General features: G+C 31.6%; 1 protein-coding gene across 3 annotated transcripts in view; it reads left to right on the top strand.

Moving 5' to 3' along the window:
- Nucleotides 1-20,163, top strand: part of LOC119616296 (zinc finger protein 608) — a 426,494-nt gene extending 406,331 nt beyond the window's left edge. For all 3 annotated transcript variants that reach the window (XM_037972641.1, XM_037972639.1, XM_037972640.1), the window contains one exon: nt 20,052-20,163. In XM_037972641.1, coding sequence (XP_037828569.1) covers nt 20,052-20,125 — 74 coding nt within the window. In that variant the 3' untranslated portion in view covers nt 20,126-20,163. The remainder of the gene's footprint in view (nt 1-20,051) is intronic.
- The last annotated feature ends 4,165 nt before the right edge of the window (nt 20,164-24,328 follow it).

The raw sequence follows: 24,328 nt of genomic DNA, 5'->3' as shown, positions 1-24,328 counted from the left end.
TGATTATCTGGCAAAATCCAATGTTTCCGTTCTTCTCAGTCGTCTATGACCCTCAAATGACAGCAACTCCCTGGCAAGGGGATTTGGGTGATCCATTAGTTTCGACAGGTAGGTTAAACAAGAGAGTTTGATCTCCTCGCGTATTATGGGGACATTGAGATCCCTATGAATATTACTATTGCGAATGTACCACGGGGCACCTGTTATTGACCTTAACAGTGCTGACTGCTTTCTTTGTAATTTTTCAACATTAGATGAGGAGGCTGTTCCCCACAGTTGAATGCCGTATAGCCATATCGGTTTTATAACTGTTTTGTACAAAAGCACTTTGTACTCCAAGTCTAGAGCAGACCGTGGTCCAATTAGCCAGTACAATTGAGCTGACTTTAATTTTATTTGTGTAACCTTGGCTTCAATGTGGTGAGTCCATGTTAAGCGGCGATCAAGGTGGATACCAAGATATCTCACATGGCTTTGTTCAGGAATTTTTATATTGTTTATCTGCACGGGAGGACAATTTTCCCTTCTTAAAGTAAATGTAACGTGAGTACATTTTGTAGCATTGACTTTTATTTTCCATTTGTCCAGCCATTTTTCCAATTCGCCGATGTGAAACTGGAGTTGTTCAGAAGCTATTGAAGGGTTTGCATGCATGCTTACAAAAGCGGTATCATCCGCAAATGTAGATGTGTGAGTCAGTGCGCTCGTTGGCATATCTGCAGTATATAAAATATATAGGAGCGGACCTAGAATACTCCCCTGGGGTACTCCAGCAGATATTTTTCGACGTGAAGAGATCACATCTTTAGATCTGATTTGAAAAGATCTTTCATATATGTAATTTTTAAGCAGTTTGTGAACATTCGCAGGTAGTAATGTGATAATTTTGTGTATTAGTCCATCGTGCCAGACTTTATCAAAAGCTTGAGAAATATCTATGAATAATGCAGAGCAATATTGCTTGCTCTCGAAGGCCTTCCGAATAAGAGTTGTTATTCGATGTACCTGTTCGATAGTGCTGTGCTTTCTTCTGAAACCAAACTGATGGCCAGGAATAATGCGATTATCGTTAAAGTGTACTAAAAGGCTTTCAAGCAATAACTTTTCAAAAAGTTTTGAGAATAAAGACAACAGGCTAATGGGACGGTATGATGTCACTTGAGTGACATCTTTCCCCGGTTTTGGTATCATAACAATCTCGGATACTTTCCATGAGTTAGGGAAGTATCCAATACGTAGCATCGAGTTAAAGATGAACAAAATAATTCTCAGTGCTGAATTGGGCAGGTTACTTATCATCGTGGTAGTAATTTTATCTATACCAGGTGATTTTCCTGCCTTTAGACCTTTGATTGTCATCTTCACGGTAGAGAACCGGAATTTTATTGGGTGTGGAACCACATTATTTATAATGTTAGCACTAATAGAAGAATCTGTATCATTTTGAGTAAACACATTCTCCAAGTGATTGGCGAATGCTTCAATTTTTTCTGACGTATTTCTTGCCCATTGACCATTCTGGAGGCGTATAGGTGACTCATATGCAATAGGGCACTGCATATTTTTAACAGCTTTCCAGAGACTATATTCTGTTTTCTTAGTAGGGTCTAAGTTTTTGAGATAATTTCTCAGATTAGATTCCTTATTATCCTTTAAAGCGATGTGAAGTCTTCTTTGGCACTGATTAAGTTTAACCTTTATGTTTGGAGATCGTGATTGTTGCCATTGACGTCTGAGTGTTCTCTTTTCTTTAATAAGAGACTCAATGTTCCTAGGACATTTCGATTTTTTGAAGTCTCCCAAGGTGACTGGGGGTGTAGACACTTTGACAGCATCTTGTAAGATATCCGTAAATATATCGACAGCGAATTGTATTTCATGGTCATTCTTCAATGAAATGTTTTGTGGCAGGTGTGAGCTAACATACATTTTATACTTTAACCAGTTCGTTTTCTTGTTAGGGAAACAAGAACAATAGTTTTCCAATTTATTTGGGGTTTCTAATAACGTTAAAATTGTAGGCGAGTGGTCTGACGAGAGGTCCAATGAAGGGATCACTGAAATAAATTCTCGTTTTATATTTTTGATTACAGCAAAGTCAATTAGATCGGGAATCTTATTGAGGTCTGTAGGCCAATAGGTAGGTTGGCCACTAGATATGGCATCTAGTCTGTTGTACGATATTGCTTCTAGCAATTGTCTGCCTTTGGGAGTAATGAGGCGAGAGCCCCAAAATGTATGTTTTGCATTATAATCACCAGCTGCTATGAATCTTGGGCCAAGAGTTTTAAAGTATTCGAGAAACTGCTCTCGATTAACATTATACCTAGGAGGACAATATATTGAAGATATTGTAACTCGACTATCAGGTATATTTATAGAGGTGGCCTGGATATGGTCCTTTTTGTATTCTGGCATTGGGAAATGTCTAATATTTTTTCTCACTAAAATGGCTGTTCCACCAAGGGCTCTGCCACTTGGATGTTTTGTATCATAAGTGTAGTATCCATTAATTCTGAAACAATTCTTTAGGGTAAAGTGTGTTTCAGAGACGAGTAGTACGTCAATTTCCTGAAGTAGCAGGAATTGTTCTACTTCATTCTTGTGTTGGCTAAGGCCGTTAGCATTCCAAAAACAAATTCTTAGAGAATTCATTTTTTATTTAGCAGGATCTGCATGAGCATGCTTTGATTCTGCATTAATTGTTGAAACATATTTTGCATATTTGCCATGAAACTGTTCATGGTTTGAATTAGATTCTCAATAGAGCTTTGAGAATTTGTTTCGGGTGCAGGCACACCCTCTTTTAATGCATGTGCATATGAAAATAATGGGGCATTATTTTCATTGTTTGATTGCAAATTCTCATTATTCTTATTTGTAAGACTTCTATATTGGGCACTAGAAGTTTGATTTGCATTCATTTGGGTAACGGAACCCTCTTTTGTCGTATGGGCATACGATTTATTCTGATTGCTTTTATTTGTGATACTTCTATATTGAGCACTAGAAGTATTAGGAAGGCTTGGGAAGTTAGAAGCTTTATATTGAGCATATAAAGGTCTTCTGGCCTTATTTGATTGTTGGATGTGTAGATATACTGGACATCCGCGATAGTTAGCAGTGTGATTTTGACCACAGTTACTGCATTTTCTTTTATTGTTATCTGTTTTTGGGTAAGGACAATCTTGACTCTTATGGATGTCTCCGCATCTCACACAAACAGATGGTAATTTGCAGAAAGTTCTGGTGTGACCGAACTCTTGGCAATTTAGGCATTGAGGAGGACCTCTGCGCTTAATGGGTTCCTCTACAGTTATTTTGCGATTGAGAAGATATCTTAAACTGTATATTGGATGAGTATCACCCTTTTTTTTCAATTGTGAAGAGTTAAAAGTAATTTCAACTCTAAACATTGGTTGGGGAATTTTGTCCTTGTTAAATATATTGTGAATGGACTTCACTTCATAACCTTCAGACTCTAGCGCCTTTTTAATGTCATCAGTTGGTACAGAGCTGTCTACACCTTTGATAACTACTGTCAAACCCTTTGCACTTTTTAGTTGATACGTGTAATAATTTCTTTTCTCAGAATCAAAACTATCAACTATTGTTCTAAAAGACTTTTCTGAATAAGTCTGTATTTTTGTTTCCTGAATGTTTCCTTTCCGTAGAGAGACTACATGGAAATTTTCTTTGCCTACAAGTTGGGACAACTTATTTACCAATAGATTGGTGGTAGGTTCGCGCAAATAGAGGGGAGGTGGCTTTTGGTCTTTTAAAGTCATGGATGGTACTTTTTCACTTTCTTGGTTATCAAGCAGTGCAAAACGATTTTGACTTACGGAATTTGTTTTCGCTTGTTTTGGATTTGGTTCCAATTTTGAAGTCCTAGGGCTGGACTTACGTTTTGCATAAGTGACATAACGGTCCATTCCCGTTTGGATCTTTTGCGTTTTATGCGAGCTCAATAAATTTGGAGTATTTTTTGGTATGGCACCAGTATTCTTTGACATTGGGCTTGAGTGACCCTCCTTATCATTAATGGTTTTCACAGTGTTAATATTGTTATTGGTACTATTTGTGATATTGTTCACATTAGCATTACTATTTACATCAACCATTGAATCAGTTGTTTGATTATCTATTTTTTCTTTTGCTTTGTCTTCCACACAATTGTCTTGTTTTGGCGCACTTGAGAGAGGAGATCTCTCGTTTGTTGTTGTTTTTGAATCTGTTGTTTGTTTATTTATTTTTTCTTTTGCGCTATTATCTACACAATTGTTCTGTTTTGGCGCACTTGAGAGAGGAGATCTCTCGTTTGTTGTTGTTCTTACACTTAAATAGTTTTTATGATTTTTTGGGTCATAATTATTGTTGTTGTTGCATGGAGAGCTCATAACAAAGTATGCATTTTTTCCATTGCTACTGAGCCTCCTTTCACTTGTTGGAGAGTTAGAGAAACTCATGCACAATAACACACACTACACTCTATTTAAGGTTTTGTTGTTATTTTTTTTCTTTTTGTATACTTTTTGCTTTTTTATAAATTGTTTTGTTAATAATTGCATTAACAAAAACGACAATTTATTTAATTTAAATGTATTTTTAATATTAAAAATAAATAAGTATGTATTTAATTAGCGTCCATTCGCTGTTACTTATCTTTTTTTATATTTTTATTAAGAATTTATATTCACAATGTTATTTTCCTGTGAGAGCGATTTAAAACACGTCTATCCACTATAGATGAACACAGAAGATATCATGTTTTATAGAAATAAAAGTCCCCTTAAAATATGACTAAAACGCTTATAATTTGCTTCAAAATGCCAGTATTGCAACGAAACTCTACATAAAAATGTTTTATGGATACTAAAATCTCCCCACCTAATTTTCTAAGGATCGGACCTTGATTGACTCTACCTCCCATATAAGGTATCCTTCAAAAAATTACTATAACGCCCATAATTTTCATCAATATTGCTATATAGCAACAAAATTCGAGATAAATATGTTTTGTCGGCCAATTTTTATAAGGATCGGTCTATAATTAACCCTACCCGTATCGAAGGTTCTCTTCAGAAAATAATTTTCAATCCCAAAAACTTTATTAACATACATTTATAGCTATAAAATTCGACATGAACAAGTTTTATACTTTCCCCTCAGAAAATTACAAGTTTTATTGAATTTTAAATATTTGTCGAATTTTGTGAGGATTTGTTCATATTTGACCATACCTCCTAACATTTTACTTACTATCAGCCTGACGTTCATACTAACTATTTATATATGAATTGTTAATTGTGAATTGTTATTTATCAAAAAATACATTTTATAATATTAGAGTAATAATAGAATTTTTTCTAACGGCTAAACTAATAAAGCTATAGGAACAAAATATATTTTCTTTTTAAAAGAAATATATTAGAAATTCCAAAGGATATAAAAGAACGACATTTTCAAAGGACATTATTTAAAATATTTCGTCCTGAAAAAAAAAAATAGATTTGAGTCCGGAGATAGTCCTCCCTTATTTGATACCCATATTGACGACAATTATTCAGTAAAAATATTTTAATAAATTTTAATATCCTTAAAAATTTAAAGTCCTTTAAAAAGGAGAAAAGTTCACAAAATGGAAAACTGAAAACGCAGTTTTACTTTAAATGTCCTGTAGTAAAATTGTATCACAGTGTTATCATTAAAGTTTTAAATATTTGTATACACCTGTCCCTCGTATTGCACGATACATACGTTCCCGAGAAAATCGTGTAAATCGAATTCAAAAAAATGTGTATGGAAAATCGTATAAATCGAAAATATGACAAAAACTGGTATATATAGTATTTTTATACCTTTCACCTTCGTGAGAAGGATATATGTATATAAGTTTATCATTCCGTTTGTAATTTCTATAATATAATGTTCTGACCCTATCAAGTATATATATTCCGTGCCCTTATAGATAGCGGAGTCGATTAAGCTATATCCGTCTGTTTGTCTGTCTGTATATTTGTTGAAATCAATTTTCTGAAGACCTCAGATATCTTCGGTATCAAAATCTTCAAGAATTCTGTCAGACATGCTTTTGGGTAGATCGCTATTTAAAATCAGCAAAATCGGTTCATAAATAACGGAGATATGAGCAAAAATCCGAGACAACCTCTGAAAAATTTTCGTGCATGCTGCGACACAAATTATTAACAAACAACAACACAAATAATCATACGGCAAATCATACAAATAATCATACGGCAAATGTTGTTGGGTAGAAATGTGAAATTAAGTACGTATGTAGAGCCCGGATTAAGTGAGAACCTATAAAACGGACTTTTTGGTACTTTTTCGTTCTTCAAAAGGTACTTTTTAAATTTTCTATAAAACGGGAATTTGGTACTTTGGTACTTTTTCGTCCTTTAAAAGGTACTTTTTGAATTTTTGTATAATATTGAACCTAGAAACATAAATTCCGGCATGTAGAGCCCGGATTAAGTGAGAATACATAAAAGGCGATTTTTCGTTGTTCAAAAGGTACTTTTTGAATTTTCTATAATATTGAACCTAGAAACATGAAATTAAGCATGTAGAGCCCGGATTATGTGAGAACCTATAAAAGAGGACTTTTTGGTAGTTTTTCGTTCTTCAAAAGGAACTTTTTGAATTTTCTATAATATTCAACCTACAAACATGAAATTAAGAATGTAAAGCCCGGATTAAGTGAGAACTCATGAAATGTGAGTTTTTGGTACTTTTTCGTTCTTCAAAAGGTACTTTTTGAAATTTCTATAATATTGAACCTAGAAACATGAAATTAAGCATGTAGAGCACGGATTAAGTGAGAACCTATAAAAGGGGATTTTTTTTGTACATTTTCTTTCTTCAAAAGCTACTTTTTGAATTTTCTTTAATTTTGAACCTAGAAACATGAAATTAAGTTTGTAGAGCCCGGATTAAGTGAGAACTCATAAAATGGGACTTTTTGGTATTTTTCTTTCTTCAAAAAGTACTTTTTTAAAGTAGCCTATTGGTAGGCTCAGAATCATTTTCTGAGTCGATTTAGCTATGTCCGTCCGTTCATGTAAACCTTGTAATCAGACTACAGGTCACAATTTTGAAGATAATTCAATGAAATTTGGTACATAATATTCTATTGCCCCAGGGACGAAGCCTGAAAATGGTTAATATCGGACCATTATTTCACCTGGCCCCCATAAAACTGGACCCCCGAATAGGGCTTGTAAACATTGTAATCAAACTACAGGTCGCAACTTTAGAGATAATTCAATGAAATTTGGAACATGATCTTCTATTGTACCGTAGAAGAAACCTATTCAAAATGGTTAACATCGGTCGATTATTTCACCTAGCCCCCATACAACTGAACCCCCGAATAGAGCTTGTAAACCTTGTAATCAAACTACAGGTCCTAATTTTGTAGATAATCTAATGAAATTTGGCACATGATCTTTTATGGTACTGTAGACGAAGCCTATTGAAAATAGTTAACATCGGTCCATTATTTCACCTAGGCTCCATACAACTGAACCCGACAAATAGGGCGGTTTATGTTTAATATACTCGTATCTCGACAAAAAGCTGCAAAACCAAGTTCTATACTAGCCTTGATGACCCTGATGAACTTTATAATTATAGGGCCTCATTTGACCCTAGCCCCCATCAAATTTTACTTAAATATCCACAGTTTTATTAAACAATAAATGGCTTATGTTTATCTGAGGCAAGGTACAATTCAACTTAAATGCTTTATTATTTATTCATATACAGGTGTAGGGTATTATATGGTCGGCCTCGCCCGACTATAACTTCTTACTTGTTTTATATTTGTTTTAGAAAGAAGAGGTTTCTTACGAATTGCTAATGCCTTTAAATTATGGGTGTGCAGGAAGTTCCTTATAGTTTGTGCAGGCACATCGACTATTTCGGACTTTTTTAAATCATTTGCTATTTTAACAGCGGAAATTTTCGGGTATTTTTTCACAAAATTAAGTATTTTCCTTTCAACTTAGCAGTGTTAATTTTTTTTGGGCGGTCACCTCCACTAGGTCTTTCCAAAGATCCATTTGTTTGGAATGTTTTTATAACATAATGAACCGTACTATGTGGTTTATTCACTATTTTAGCGATTTCACGTATTGATTTAGTTTCCTTATGTAGGTTTATAATAATTTCTTTTATCATAAGGGAAATCTTCTGTGCATTAAGTAAATAATAAAAGATCAAATATGCATTTAAAAAGAGAGACTATTTCCTTTAATTTGGATATACAATATGTCCCATATTGTTAAAATAATTGCAATATTAATAAAACTTTTAGTTACTTTAAAAGGTGTATAAGTTGTTTTTTTGCTCGCTGTATGTACTTACATAAACGGGGAATTCCCTTATAAATATCGTTGATTATTATCGTTATTTTTAAAAAACTTACTACAAGTTTTAGAATTTATATTATTTAAGTACGTAAACGAGAATTTTCATTTAAATAAAAAAATCGTGTTAAATCGAAATCGTGCAAAACAAGTATCGTGCAAAACGAGAAATAATTTTTACTAAATAATTAACAAAATAATAGCGAAAAATAGGCGAATGTTTGTTTGTGGGCATCAAACATCATAAAAATTATATTAAATAAAATTCTAATACATTTAAAAATAATTTGTAAAATTCACTCCCATTTTTCACTAACATGCATAATTTTCTACATAAAAATTAGGCGTGTTCGTTTTATTACTACGCCTACTTATTTAGTGCATTCTGATCTTATAAGGATTGATTCAGTTTGTCTGTTTTTTAAGTTATTGCTTTTTATTGTACTAAAGAATACCAAAATTTGGTCCTTTGTAATCCTCCTGTGTGGTTTCAACTAGAAATTACTACACAACTAGTTTTTTTATATGGTTTTATTAACAAAAATACCAAAAAATTTTATAAAAGTGTAGGTAAATACATTTCCTAACAATTCCAAATAAAGTTTGAACAAATTCTGGTTCTATCCTTATCACTAACGTTGATTGATATCATGTCCAAAAATTCCATTCCGGTATCGCCATTTCGTTTCAAAAACATTTGCTGTATGTTTAAACTTATTTCAATTTGTAAATTTAATAGACGTACTTACAGTACTGCATGCAACTGGACCTAAACAGTCATTCACTATTCATCCTCTGATTTGAAAGGATATTTTTGAAAATATTGTCTATTTTATGCAAAATGTTTAAAAATTACATTTTAATAATTTATTTTTTCCAACACATGTGAAGTAAAAATCCGTCTGCAAGTGGGGACCATCAACTACTTCTAGAACTAGTATTTTTTCATATAAACTCTAACCCTGCTTGTACTAGTGAATTATTTGGCCTAAAGTTATTAGTTTGTCTGTAGCCTCTTTCAAAATGCATAATAGAGTTTGGGTTGACTTTTTGATAATGTATGTACATTTAATATTGTTTTTATTTCTTCCAAACATTGAAGTAGGATCTTCAAGTGTTTTTTCAATCAATAACTGTCCTGTGAGTCTATTTACGTTTAAATTTTAGAAGAACTTGTCGGACTCTCGAAAGTTTTTTTTGAACTAATTTCCAGCGAAAGGTTCTTTGTTTCCGAGCTGCGGTTGCTACTGCCCTATCGAATCAGTTTTAATTAAAATGTTTTCTTCCTTCCTTCAGCAATTTTCCATTTTGTTGCTAAGAAATTACGAAAATGTGAACCTTTAAATCCTATAAGTCCTTGTAAACACCATGAATAACAGCATGACATAAACTCATGTCTGATAAGGACATCATCCATTGCGTTCTACTTTAATCAAATTTGAAAATGCTCCCTGCAAAATATAAAATCACTCCAAAAGCACAAAAATGCGCAATTTGCGGAAAAATGAAACAAATTCACAACTCATTTCAGCTCATTAATTTCTTCTTATTTCAGGATTAACAAGCGTTAAATTTTTTTAAAAAGCCTTCATGAAGTTAAACTTTTAACCATTTAAAGAATATATATAAACTACTAACATCTCTAAGTGCTTTTCATTTAACAGTTTTTGAGAATTATTTGCACACTTTCCAGAATTATCGTATAAAAATAAAATCTAGACTCTAAAAACAAATTTTAAATGTTTTGAAACGAAGATTTTGACTGCGTGCATTAGAACAGTGTTTAGCATTTAGAAAATGTAACAGAAACTCTCTTCTTTAGATTTTAGTTGAATAAGGATGGTGCATGTTAAATTTTCAACCAGAAGTTCCTCTCATACACTTTTTTATGCACTCAGGAAGCTTCGTGTCCAATTTTATGTTTTTAGGTTCAATATTATAGAAAATGCAAAAAGTATTATTAAAAAAAGTACCAGAAAGTCTCGTTTTATATATTTCCGTTCTGCCAGGACACTACGTGATTCATTTTATGTTTATACATATGTTCAATCTTTTAGAAATCTCATAAAGTAACAGTTGAAGTTCGAAAAAGTACAAGAAAATACTCTATTTTAGATTTTCATTCACATAAGTCCCTATATGTTTAGTTTTGAGTTTCTATGTTTCCAATTGAAAACTCAAGAAGTACCAGTTGAAGAACGAAAAAGTACCAAAGGGTTCTCTTTTATAGGTTCTTATTTACTCCGAGCTCCAAATGCCTAATTTTATGTCTCTAGGTTCAATATTATAGAAAATTCAAAAAGTACCTATTGAAGAACAAAAAAGTACCAAAAATTTCCCGTTTAAAGGCTTTCATTTACTCCGGGCTCTACATGCTTAATTTCATGTTTTCATGTTCAATATTATAGAAAATTTTTAAAATACCTTTTGAAGAACGAAAAAGTACCAAAAAGTCCGCTTTTATAGGTTCTCATTTACTACGGGCTCTACATGCTTAATTTCATGTTTCTAGGTTCAATATTATAAAAAAACTCCAAAAGTACCAGTTAAAGAACGAAAAAGTACAAAAAAGACCCCTTTTATGGGTTCTCATTTACTCCGGTCTCTACATGCTTAATTTCATGTTTCTAGGTTCAATATTATAGAAAACTCAAAAAGTACCTTTTGAAGAACGAAAAAGTACAAAAAAGTCCTTTTTTATACGTTCTCACTTACCTCGGGCTCTACATGCTTAATTTCATGTTTCTAGGTTCAACATTATAGAAAATTCAAAAGTACGTTTTGGAGAACGAAAAAGTACCAAAAAGTCCTCTTTTATAGGTTGTCATTTACTCCGGGATCTATCTCCGGGAGTTCCAAGTAACACCCCATTGGTATATTTAGTTAAAATTGGGTCAGTGAGTTTGAATAAAATCAAATTTCCAGTTTTTCCCCCTTTTGGTTATTTTTTTCTCCGTGTTGAAATGATGACATTTTATTATAAAAAGTTGCAATATCGTAGTAGGAGCCCATCATTAAGTATTTAACACATGTTAATACAAATCAGTACATAGGAAACAATGTTTTATGCAAAAGGTACCAAAAATAGGTATAATTTTCATCCCTTAAACGTCAGAATATCCAAAAAGTACTAAATTTGTATTTTTATTTTTTTTAAAGATACATGGGGTGCAAAAAAGTACCAAAATACAGTTTTTACCCGTTTATTCCCTAAAGGGGTCGAATTTGAAAAAAGTACCAGACACCTGTCCGCTTATTTTTTAAATGAACGACATTGAGGTTACCGAATTTACCCTTTTTTACCCCCTAAACATTCGAATTTTCCCATCTTAGTGGATCCTTTTGGTGGGAGACCAATCTCCTATCCAAATTTCAGCTCGTTTGCTTCAACCGTTTAGGCTGTGCGATGATGAATCAGTCAGTCAGTGAGTTATATATATAAGTTCACTGTTTCAAAATTTGAATTTCGCAAAGGTTAAGTGGTAGTTTGAACCATAGTGGGACGGTAAAATTTTGTCTGTGACTTACACATTAAATTTTCTTAATTTTTAAAAATATATAAATTTTATAAATTTATAATTTTATTTTTTCTTATTATCTGTCCTGTCTATTTTATCTTTGTCCTCTCTTCTTTCTACAATGGATGTATTCTTTAATCTAATCAGGATAGTGGTAGCTTGGCAGGGTTACAGAACATCGCAGTATCGAAATGTATGCAGGATCGAAAAAATATCGGCAGGATCACAAAACAACATAGTATCGAAATGTACGCAGAATCGCCATGTAATGTAACACTGTTACCCTAAAGCTTTTGCCGACCTTACCTTGATAAGAGCAAAAGGAGATTTTAGAAATAAAATTCAAGGCAATGTAGTAGCCGATTTGAGTCTTATTCTTAATCTGATTTATTGAATGCTGTTTTTATTTTAAAATATAGTTTTATTTAAACTTAAAATTATGTTCATAATTCAGTGATTTAAAAAGGAATGAATAATAAAAGCAAAATGTCAAATGACATAGTTTTAGAAACGAAATATAAATAACAGGAATAGAGACATTCACGTTGTTTGGTTGCCATATTTTCATCACGCCCCCTCAACGTGCATGCATCTTGATACTAATTTATCGGACAGTACTACAAAACAATTTCATTTGCCCCAACAACCTCTCGTATATGATGGTATTTTATATCCACATGTTTACTCCGTCTGTGGTATACGGGGTTAGTCGCCAGCTTCTGTGCTCCTTGGTTATCAATATGAAGAGTCACTGGCTCACCATTGGAACGATCTAATTCCATTAAAAGTCGCCGTAGATAAACTGCCTCTTTCGCTGCTTCAGATGCGGCCATGTATTCTGCCTCAGTACTGCTTAACGCTACAGAATGTTGTTTTCTCGACTCCCACGACACCAAACAGTGTATGACTTTCGATCAGAAATATCACCACCCCAATCAGCATCGACGTAGCCAGATAATAAACAGTTTCCTGAAGTAATGAAGTTCAATTTATAGTCCGCTGTACCTGCTAAGTATCTCAATACGTGCTTTACTGCATGCAAATGTTCACGATGTGGATCAGAATTCTTCAACAAATTCTCAATATAATTTGTTTGGCCAAATTTTATTGTACCAGTCTCGCCGCACCGATCAATTTCAATACCCAAAAAATGGTGTAACGGACCTTTGTCTGACACATCAAATTCGCTGCATATTTGCATTTTGACCTCCAACACAATTAGCTTATCAGCACATCCGATAATAATATCGTCCACGTACACGACTATCAATACCAAATTATCATTAATTTTCCTCTTATACAGGTAAGGGTCAGCCTCAGTCGATTGAAAACCAAATTTCTTCAGTAGTTCCACTCCCTACCTGACTGCTTCAAGCCATATATTGCCTTATTAAAGCGTAAAACTTTAATAGGGTATTTTCCATTCTTAAAGCACTGTGACTGTTTTATATAAATCTCGTCATGCAAATCACTATTCAGATATGCAGTACTTACATCAATTTGATGTAGGTGCATTTTATCTTCAACAGCTAGCACAAATAAAATTCTTTTGGTGGAGTGCCTGGCCACAGGGGAAAAAGTTTCCATATGATTAATTCCGTACTGGCTACACCCCTTTGCCACTAAACGAGCTTTATGACGTTCAACATTACCTTGTTTGTCTCTTTTCAGAGCATACACCCATTTACAGGAAATGGCCTCGTTTTATTTTTTTCCAAAGAAGAAATTTCCTCATTCATAGCTGCTAACTATAAGTCCTTTTCGTTGCAGCTTATCGCATCTTCTGTCCACTTTCTTTGCCACTGCCAGGCACTCGTCGAAGTTAGATCCAAGTATCTTGGAAGTGATGTTATTCGGAAATAACATTCCTGACTAACAGTGATTGGAAGATTCTTATGAATTACGTTCAGGAAACTGAGTTTCTGAACAGTGAAAAATAAGCCATTCATTTCCTTTTTTTCATGATAAGGAGCGAACAACAGACCCGATAGTGGCCTTGGTGTATTTCTAAGGATTTGATGTAGTATACATCCTCCTATCAACCTACCTACCTTTTTTGAAATTTATTATATTACATTTAATTAATACATACCATCAGCTTTACAATTCATAAACAACTTTGTTCAAATCTTTTTATTTACATATAAGATACAGAATCATTTAATTAAATACTTAAGTTACAATAAATGTACTAGATTTTTCAACAATACTAAAAAGTTCAATGTTTGAGCACCTGTTGAGTAGCAAGAAGTAACGGGGTTTAAAACCAAAATTATTTTTTTAATAATTTGAAATGTTTTTATATCGATGTCATAAAAATTTTCGAAAAAAAGTATTAAAAATTACATTTTGGGCAGAAAAATCAAATTTTAAACCAATGTGCATTAGAGAGATAAAAAGTACTAAAAAGTTCTATCCTAAAGAATCTTATTCAATAATGACCGTTTATATCTAATAATCACGTGTTTTTGATTCATATTATAGAACAGGGAAAGAAAGAAAAATACCAAAAGTGGAATAAATTGTACCTTTGTGGAAAGTACTAATAAAAACAATTTTTCGAAGCTCGAAAAGGCAATGGTCTAAGCTTTCTTTTGTGCAAAAAAAAATGCAACAAATTACCATTTTGAAAAAATAGGGGAAAGCTAAAGTGACGAATATTGAAAAAAAATTATTCTTGAGTTAAAAAATTATTTTTTTGATAGGTATCCCACTCGCATCATATAGGACTATAAAGCCCTTCTCTTAAGCAAAAAGAAAATTTTAAATTAAAAAGAATGAAGAAATAGCTAACTTAACTCCTTTGGACAATTTTTGCTAGGACCAATAGGTGAAAAGTTACACTCATTTGAATAAAACCCTGTATGACCAATATGTCCAACTTTCACCCCCTCTTAGTCCGGCAGTTCTTGACCGATAGAGCTGTGTTTGACCTACTAACCAATAGTACTAACCTTTGTGCAAATTTCATTAAAATCGATTTATTTGAGTTTTGTCACATGACATGAAATTCCCCCTATATATCACACATCAAACTCAAACGATTCAGAAAAATTGTGGTTTCAAAAAGCACCAAACAATTTAGCCGAATTTGGTCCTATATAGACCTTAGAACCCGAATTCCAAAATAATATACCAATAGCTTATTTTGTATGAGTAAATTAACTATTTGTTAAAATTTTATAAAATTTGGCTCAAATAAAATTTCCCGTTTTCACCTTTTTGGTACTTTTTTCCCTAGTGAAATAGCAAATATTTTGTTTCAATAAATATTACAGAATTAGTACATAATTTAATAGGTATACGTCAATAAGTCGAAAATGATTTCTTAATGTGCTAAAAAAAAGTACCAAAAACCCTTTTACACCCAAAAAGGACTAAACTTCTTCCTCTAGTTAAGTCAATTTTTGTATGAGAACTGTCAATATATCTTAAAGTTAAAAAATAACCAGACATTGTGAAAATGGCAAAATTTGAGCAAAAGAGGGACAGGCAAATCTTAATCGTTTTTTTGTAACACTCTAATGCGTATACATCCTCTCTTCAAACTAACTAAATATTGTTTCTATTATTTTATTTAAGAATAAATCTGTGGCAAACATGAAAAACTACATATCTCAAGTTTTCTAATTTCAGTGCTTTATTTACATATTTTAAAATTTAATATTATATATTAGACCGACTCACTCTGTATTGAAAGCAAAAACGTGTTTTTGTTACTCCTCTCAAAATTTACCTTGCTTTGTTTTATGATGATTCCCAAAATACTTTAAATCTAGCGATGACCGTTCGTGAGCTGGATTAACTTAAAAAAGGTATTTTGAAATAATTTTTCTTTTGTTTTGAAACAAAATATCCAATATGGGTTATCGTTTGAAAGGGGCCCAATAATGTATTAATCATAAATAACCGTTTGCTCATAATTGTCATATTTCAAAATATTTAAAATTGTTAGGTTTTTCACTAATTAAAACAAAATGTTTGAACAATTTTGCAAATTTTGCGTACTACTAGACGTGGCTTCAAAAAACCTTTCAAATGATACCTCATATTGTATATTTTGTTTAAAAAAAAACTGGAAAATATAAAAAAATAACTAAAAAGGGACTTTTTTGTAACCGGTACAGCTCACGAACGGCCATCGATAGACTAGAAATATTTTGGGAACTATCATAAAACAAAACAAAGAATTTTTGAAGCTGGGTAAATACGATATTTCCTTGTAAACTGTCCAGCTCACGAACGGACAACACTAAACCCAAAATATTTTGGGTAAAATTATACACTAATACCCCGGTTTGCGTCGCCTCGTTCTGCGTCTGCTTCGAAGTTGCGTCTCTTTAAAATTTCTGTGATTTCGAAGTTGCGTCGTTTTTGTTTCAGTTTGCGTCACATGTTTTGAAGTTGCGTCGTTAGTGCTTCGATTTGCGTCGTTAATACGAAAATGTTTGTACAAAGCTAAAACAGAAAAAGGGGATTTCCCGTTTAAATCTAGTGCAAATTCGAAGTTGTGTCCTTTTAAAATTTCTGTGTCTTCGAAGTTGCGTCGTTTATGTTTCAGCTTGCGTCGTTAATATGAAAATGTTTGTACAAAGCTCAAACAGAAAAAGGGGATTTCCCGTTTAAGTCTAATGTTAATACATACATAGATATGTATTTATGTTGTCTGATGGTAGCAAGTTGTAGTAGTTACAAATTACATTTGCTGAAGTGAAGTTGATCTAAATATTTTGCAGCAATCAGTCAAAAAAGAAAGCAATTATGCTTAGAACAAAAGCTTGACATTTTAAAACGTTTTAAATCAGGAGAAAGGGCTGTTGATATTGGAAGAAACCTTGGACTAGCCCCTTCTACAATAAAATCCATTTGTTCCAGAGACGCTGATAAAATTAAAAAATTTGCTGAAACCGCATCATCGTTACAACATAAACAGGTTACCAAAATGAGAAGTTCTTTAATGGAAAAAATGGAGTCACTTCTTAACATTTGGATAGAAGATCAAAATCAGCGAAGAATGCCATTAAGTTAAATGGTAATTCAAAAGAAAGCACTAACTTTATTTGAAGATCTGAAAGAAGATTATCCATTATCAAGTGCCGAAAGTGCGGAAGAATTTCATGCAAGCAGAGGTTGGTTTGACCGTTTTAAAATCCGTGGAAATTTGCATAGCATTGCATTAAAAGGAGAATCTGCTAAACTAACTAACTTGAATTAAAAGCAATTATTGAAGAAGGTGGGTATTCTGCACAACAAGTTTTAAACGCTGATGAAACGGGACTTTTTTGGAAACGTTTGCCAGGAAGAACGTACATTTCTAAATCCGAAAAATCTTCGCCAGGTTATAAATCTAGCAAAGATAGACTTACACTTCTTTTGGGAGGAAATGCAGCGGGAGATTTTAAATTTAAGCCATTTTTAATTTGCCACTCTCAAAACCCGAGAGCTTTTAAAAGTGCTAAAAAGAGCGAGCTTTCTGTTCATTGGCGTGCAAATAAAAAAGCATGGATGACTACATCCTTATTTAGAGATTGGATGAACAATTGTGCTGCTCCCGAGCTAAAGGCTTATTGTTCTTCAAAAAATATTGAGTTTAAAATGCTCTTGTTAGTTGACAATGCACCAGGTCATCCTGTTTTTTCAGACGATTATTCGGAAAATATTAATGTTATTTTTATGCCCCCAAATACAACATCTGTGATACAACCAATGGATCAAGGTGTTATATCCAACTTCAAGTCATACTATCTGCGTCGAATTTCATCAACTTCTAAAAGCAACTGACGGAGATAACATGCCATCCATGAAAGAGTTTTGGAAGAATTACAATATCCTGATGGCTATTGAAAATATAAACCTATCTTGGAAAGAAGTAAAAGAATCGTGCATGAACGGAACTTGGCGTCAATTATGGCCCGAATGTGTTCTCAAAGATATGGAAGATATTAATGATGTTCCACACACATGTAAAGAACTTGCAGAATCAGCTAGAAATGAAAATTTTTATGGAATGGAAGAACAAGATATTAATGATCTCCTATTATACGACCCAGAGTTAAATTGTAACCAAAGTTTGACTACAATTCAACGTAACAATACGCTGGACAATCAAATACTTCCGCTTCAGGTCGAAGCAGAAGAAAAAAAGCTTACTGCTGCTAAATTTTCTGAAGCGATGCAGCTGATATCACAAGCAATGGACATTTTTGAAAACAATGATCCGGACGAAGACCGCAGTTTAAAAGTGTCTAGAAATGTGACCGAAGTTATAAATTGTTATAAAGAAATTTATTTGAAAAAAAAGCGTTACAATCCAACAATCGTTAGACAAGTACATAACAAAATCAGCAAGATTGACACATCCCCCAGTTGATTTGGTCGATTTAGATGACTAAAGTTAAAAAATACGATAAAACTTTTGATTTTATTCTAAGAATTCCTTATTTTTAATTTTAATATTTTTGTTATGTTTTTTTTTTTTGCGTTACTCCAATGAATTGTTATATTTTTACAATAATAAAAACCATTTAAAGAAATATTTTTTATTGAAAAATCTATTTTTTCAGCTAAAATTATGAATTTCGGAACCAATTAAATGAAAATCATACCAATGCACGGAAAATCGTGCTTCGTTTTGCGTCGTTTCGGTTTGCGTCGCGTTTCTTCAGGCCCTATTAGCGACGCAAATCGGGGTATTAGTGTATTACATAACAGCGAATATTTTGAGGAGGGTTACTCAAGCACCATTTTTTGTGAGTCGGTCTATTATACATACATATCGTCATATGAAATCCTAAGTTACAAAAAAATCAAAATCGGCTTTTTGATTGATTATGATGCACCGTATTAAAATACATGTTTCTGCTAAATTTTACACTCCTGCAATCAAAATCAACGTCGCTATCTTCGAAATTCTAAAAGATTATGTTCTAAAAATACCTTAAAATTTATGAAAATTTTAAAATTCTTTTGAGTTTTTAACTTCGAAATTGTTAAATGTTATAAGTTGGTATCAAATAAAAAAAAAATGGCACTTTTAGCGAAACCTTGCGACTTATAGATTTTTTTAACAGCTTTAGATTAAAAAAAAATTCCGAAAATCTTTATGAAAACAAAGAAGCCTTACACAGAAAAAACTAAAAATATGTTTCAATTATCAAAATAATTGTATCAAGCAAGTTTTGCACCTATCACCAAAATGATGATATCAATTATCAAATTTGTAAAAAAATTAAAAAAAAATACTTTTTTTTCCAAATAACGAATTAATCAGAACAATTAATATCAATAATTGAGACAAAATTTTAAATTGATTAATTCATTAATTGTATAAATTAAATATTTAATAAAAATAAAATCTAATTTTTATTAATTTATTAATCAAATGAATTAGTTTGTTTGGTAGAAAATGTATTAAAAACCAATTAAGTTGATGATTAAAACAATCAAATTATTATTTGATTACTCACAATGTTAAAGGAATGCTTGACCTTTAACAATGCGTTGAGCATTTACAAAAAATATCACTTTATTATCAAATTTGAACATATAAAGTGTTTTATAAATTATCAGGAAACTTGAATATTATATACCTAAAATCGTATTGACTATTTAAGAATTATAAACATTGTTAGCATAAGAAATCAAAATAAAATATTTAAAAAAAAAAACTAAAATAGAAAAGTTGGCCAGAAAATTTTTTTCAATCAATTAAAAAACTAATTGAATCAATTAAAAATTTAATCAAATTTGTAAACTTAGGTTTTAAACAACGAGATAATTAAGACAAATAAAAAATTGCTTAATTTAAAATTAAAGAAAGAGAAAAACATGTTAATTGAAAATAAACTACTGATAATTTTTTCTGTGTATGTTTTCCATGTTTCGGCCTATTTCACCAACAAAAACCGATTTTAATTTAGTTAAAATCGGTTTTTGTAACTTACTATTTTTTAATGTAACTTGTGCCCTTTTGGGTTTCAGAAAAAAACAAATTCTCAAGGGCGTAAGTTTCATATCTCCGCATTAAAACAAAAACCGCAAATTTTTCTTCAAATACTAATTTGTCAATAAAAAATAAGCTTAACTTGAGAAAATGTTGAACATTTTGTAATAGAGAATTTTTATTTTGTTTATATTTCAGCTGCTGTTCTCGCCAGTCAACAAGCGGCTGCTGTAGCTGTGATAAATCCTTTTCCACCTGGACCAAATAAATAAGGATTAAAAACCCTAGTTAATTTAATGGCGTTTAAAGTTAAAAATAATTTAACATAAAATTATAATTACACTAAATATTTTTACGTATGTATATCTTAGAAAGGCTTTGTTTTACATACTGTTTACAATTTATAATGAAAAAAATATTTAAATTAACAATTGATCTAATATTAATATGAACACTAAAAAATTTTAAACACGAAACAAACAACAGACAGTTTATATGCATACATAATATTAACCATATAAAATAGGTAAAGCATGTCTATTACTGACTTTCATATACATATTGTGCTTAATTCTTGCATAAACATATTTATAATTCCCTAGAATAAAAGAGATTCATAAAAATACATTCATAATTTAAATGTGTATTAGTTTCAACAATACTTCTTAAGCAGAACTAATACGCGTAGTTTTTAATTTTACTCTTAATTTTAAGGACAATTCTGAATATGCATTAAACATTCATCTTTCATTATAAGTATGTATTTGTAAGTAAGTGTATTATAAATTTATATTGGATTTTTAACATACAATTAATTTCTTTACTTTCGTATATTTATATGTAATTAGCGTTTACTAAATGTACATACCTCTTAATTTACCTCATAGGACCGTTGTTTATTTTTCGCGCAAAGTCATATTTTTTAAATTCAATTCATAAAAGTATCCTTATTTTGTACAGAAAAATATTTTAATGTTAAAGTGTATTTAGTATCAAAAATAAGCCGTAGCAACACATAACCAGTTTTACACGTTCCAGAGGTTACCTCGTAAAACTAATCATTGAGAATTACCACTATGTACTATGCGATGATTGGTTTCAAACCTTAAACTTATAAATACTAATAACAATTTAATTTAATAAAACTAAATATGTTTTCCAATAAAGCTTTCAAACTTAATTCATTGTTTTAAATAAATTAATTTATTTACATCGCTCAGTTGAAAGTAATGGGTCATAACTATCACCATATATTTTAAGCGAAATGCACAACAGGTGAAAATAGTTAAACAAAATGTAAAATACGCCCAGTAGATATTTTAATCTTCTTGAATGACTTTTTTGAATTTAATGTATACATAGAAAATTCATGGTCCAAAAATCAAAAATGTCTAAAATGAAAAGAAATTTTTCTATCGTAATAGAACATTATTGCCTACGTATTTCATTTCTGAAATTTTAAATATTTTTCATGTAGTAATAAGGTGTATGGTTGTAAAAATTGTAATAAATAAAAATACAAAATTTACTGTTGAATGTTTAGAGTGGCGAGTGGCGCTCGTCCGATTCTCGTTAAACACTCTGAATGTTAAAAGACCGCGAGTGGTTGTACGAATCTTGATGAACACTAAATTTATTTATAAAACTAAAGCTATGTATACACGGTTGTTAGATCTTACAACGTTGGCAGTAAAATGTGCAGAAAATGCCTAACAACAGTGTCAACTTACAAATTTTATCTTGCAACATTTTCAGTAATGCTTTTTCTGAAAAAGAAAAATTGTAAGTTCACAAGTTTGTTTAACATTTTCTGCACATTTTACTGACAACATTGTAAGATCTGACAACTGTGTATCACAGCTTTAAAAACTTAAGAACTATAAAACAAAATCTTAAAACTAACTTAGAACTAAGATAAGACCTCATGCACTCTTTTTATGCATTCAATCTTATCAATTTAATATTCCCATCTAAGGGTGGGTTTTCAAGTGCGCTAGTGATAAGAATATGCTCTATTTCTAATTATATGTATCTCATTATGTCTATGCGTTACATAAACAAGAGAGTTATTATTCATCTTAGCACTAGCATTCTTATAATTACTAAAGGTTGTCATAAAAAACTAAGCGATAAATATTTATTTGTAACTCAAGTGAACTAATCGAATAGTTTTTATGACTAAACTCATGCACCAAAATAAGATATCAAACCATGTTCAAATACGTTTGAACATTCCGCCAGGGGAAATATAGTACACTTCCGCTCACTTAAATAGGTTCACTATTTTGTTCACATTCAAATAAATTATTTGCAAAAAGTAAAGGACTAATTAGTAGTTTTATAATTTTAAATAATAACATGATGTCTAAAGTATCACTAGTAAGACAAAAATTAGCACAATACCTAATTGCTGATTTTTTTTCTAACATACTACGTTTTTTAGCTATATTTTTTTGGCTCACTTCATTAAGTTCATTCAGAATAAAATCAGTTTACTGCTGGCAGTGGGAAAAATCCATTCATATTCTAGTGTTTGTGAATATAGACATATATTTAAAAAAAGGCCGCGGTAAGCCATTAACTAAATAATAAAATGGCGAAATGTTAGCGTTTTTGGAAACTGTCCAAAATCACAGGAATTTGGCTCCAAAAATGGCTCCAGAATTTTGTTCGCAATTTTATAAGAAAACGGTCTGAATATTAAGAAAACATTAATGAACGTACATATGGACTCATAACAAAAGCGGACAGAAGAGAATTCATTAAATCTGCCTCCAAATCAAGTGATTCTGCAGCAAAAATTTAATAAAAAGTGGGTTTTACAGCCAGCCTAGCTGCAGTAAAACGTATTGTAAGAAAGGCCAAGGCTTTAACAATATTAAACAATTTATAAAAGCCACTTCAATTGCCACTCGTAAAAAAAACTCTTCATTTTGCACATGAACACATGGTTATAAAAAGCAATATCAACATCTTGTTTTTTCGGATGAAAAAAGTTTAATTTAGAAGGTCCAGATCGATATAATCATTATTTTTATGATTTTTGAAAGGAAGAGCTCTACCTGAGTCGTCTGCATAGCTGTGGATGATGTAGGATGTAGTGGAGGGCACTTTAGAATTAGGAAACATGTGAGCTTCAATTTATTTTATATAGCAAGAATTGTAATAATTGTAATGCCATACTGGAAACAGCTTATTTCACATTTTTTGATATCTCTGAACCCTTGCCTTGGATGTTTCAAAAATATAATGTTCTGATCCTTACCGTTAGTGCTGTAAAAAGATGGATTCAATGATAGAATGTAAAAATTTTGGAGTGGCCTTCATAATCTTCTTACCTATTCATTATTGAAAATGTTTCGGATATTCTTTCTCGTAAAGTGTATAGGTCGGGCAGACAGTATGACACAAAAGAAGCCTAAATTGAAGGAACTAAAAAGGCTTAGACCGAAATTTCCTTGCCATTACTTAAGAATCTTTATAACTCCTCGAATTTTCGAAGTCATATCAAGTAACGGCGGATATGTTCCTTACTAACTGCCTGTTTTACAATATCTATTGCCTGTTTTACAATAGAGAAACCGGCAGTAAATCTTTTACATAACCTTGTAAAAATGTTTATAAAACTAAACAAGTTTCATGAAAAATGCATTTTGTTGTTGTTTCAGTCAATTAAAGATGCTGAACCTATTTAAATGATCCAAAACAAGTTAGAGTGCTATATTCGGCTGAATATAGAAATAAGTTTTCTCATGTCTTAAATAGAAAACCCCAAAAATCTGTTACAATTGCAAGATTTATTAAACATTACAAACGCCATTTTCTTTTATATTTATATTTAATAATTTGCATGTATGCATGTGTGTGAAAGATTTAAGGAAATTCAAAATATAAATAATATTGTTCTACACAAATTGATAAGTGTCGGTTCACACAGGGCAACTTTTTTTTGGGAAACTTTTGATTTTATGTGTGAGAGCAATAGATGACTGATATTTCTTTCCCTTTCTCTCACACACAAAAATCAAAAGTTTCCCACAAAAAGTTTGCCTGAGTGAACCGGCACTAATGCAACTAGTTAAATACGTTTAAAGTGATTTTCGGGGCAGGACCTAGTATGGGAGATATGACCAATTACAGACCGATCGGAAAAAATTCCACAGTAACATTTCTGTATATAAGAGCGATACTTATACCAAATTTTATATGGATTTAGTAATTTAGTAATGAGTTATGTGTGTTTAAGTTATTTTCGGGAGGGGACCTTGTATGATAGCTATGGCCAATTAAGATCGGAAAAACCTTTTCAGTAATATTTCTGTATATAAGAGCAATACTTGTGCCAAATTTTATATGGATATCTTAATTTAGTAATGTGTTATGTGCGTTTAAGTGATTTTCGGGAGTTGTATAACCAATTAAGGACCGATCGCAAAAAAAAACAAGTTAGAGTGCTATATTCGGCTATGCCGAAT

The sequence above is a fragment of the Lucilia sericata genome, unplaced genomic scaffold, assembly GCF_015586225.1.
Source record: "Lucilia sericata isolate MDLA Ls3-8-SP2 unplaced genomic scaffold, ASM1558622v1 Contig000066F_arrow, whole genome shotgun sequence".
Classification (NCBI taxonomy): Eukaryota; Metazoa; Arthropoda; class Insecta; order Diptera; family Calliphoridae; genus Lucilia; species Lucilia sericata.
Note: the sequence above shows the minus strand (reverse complement) of the source record. Positions and strands in the feature narration are given on the sequence as shown.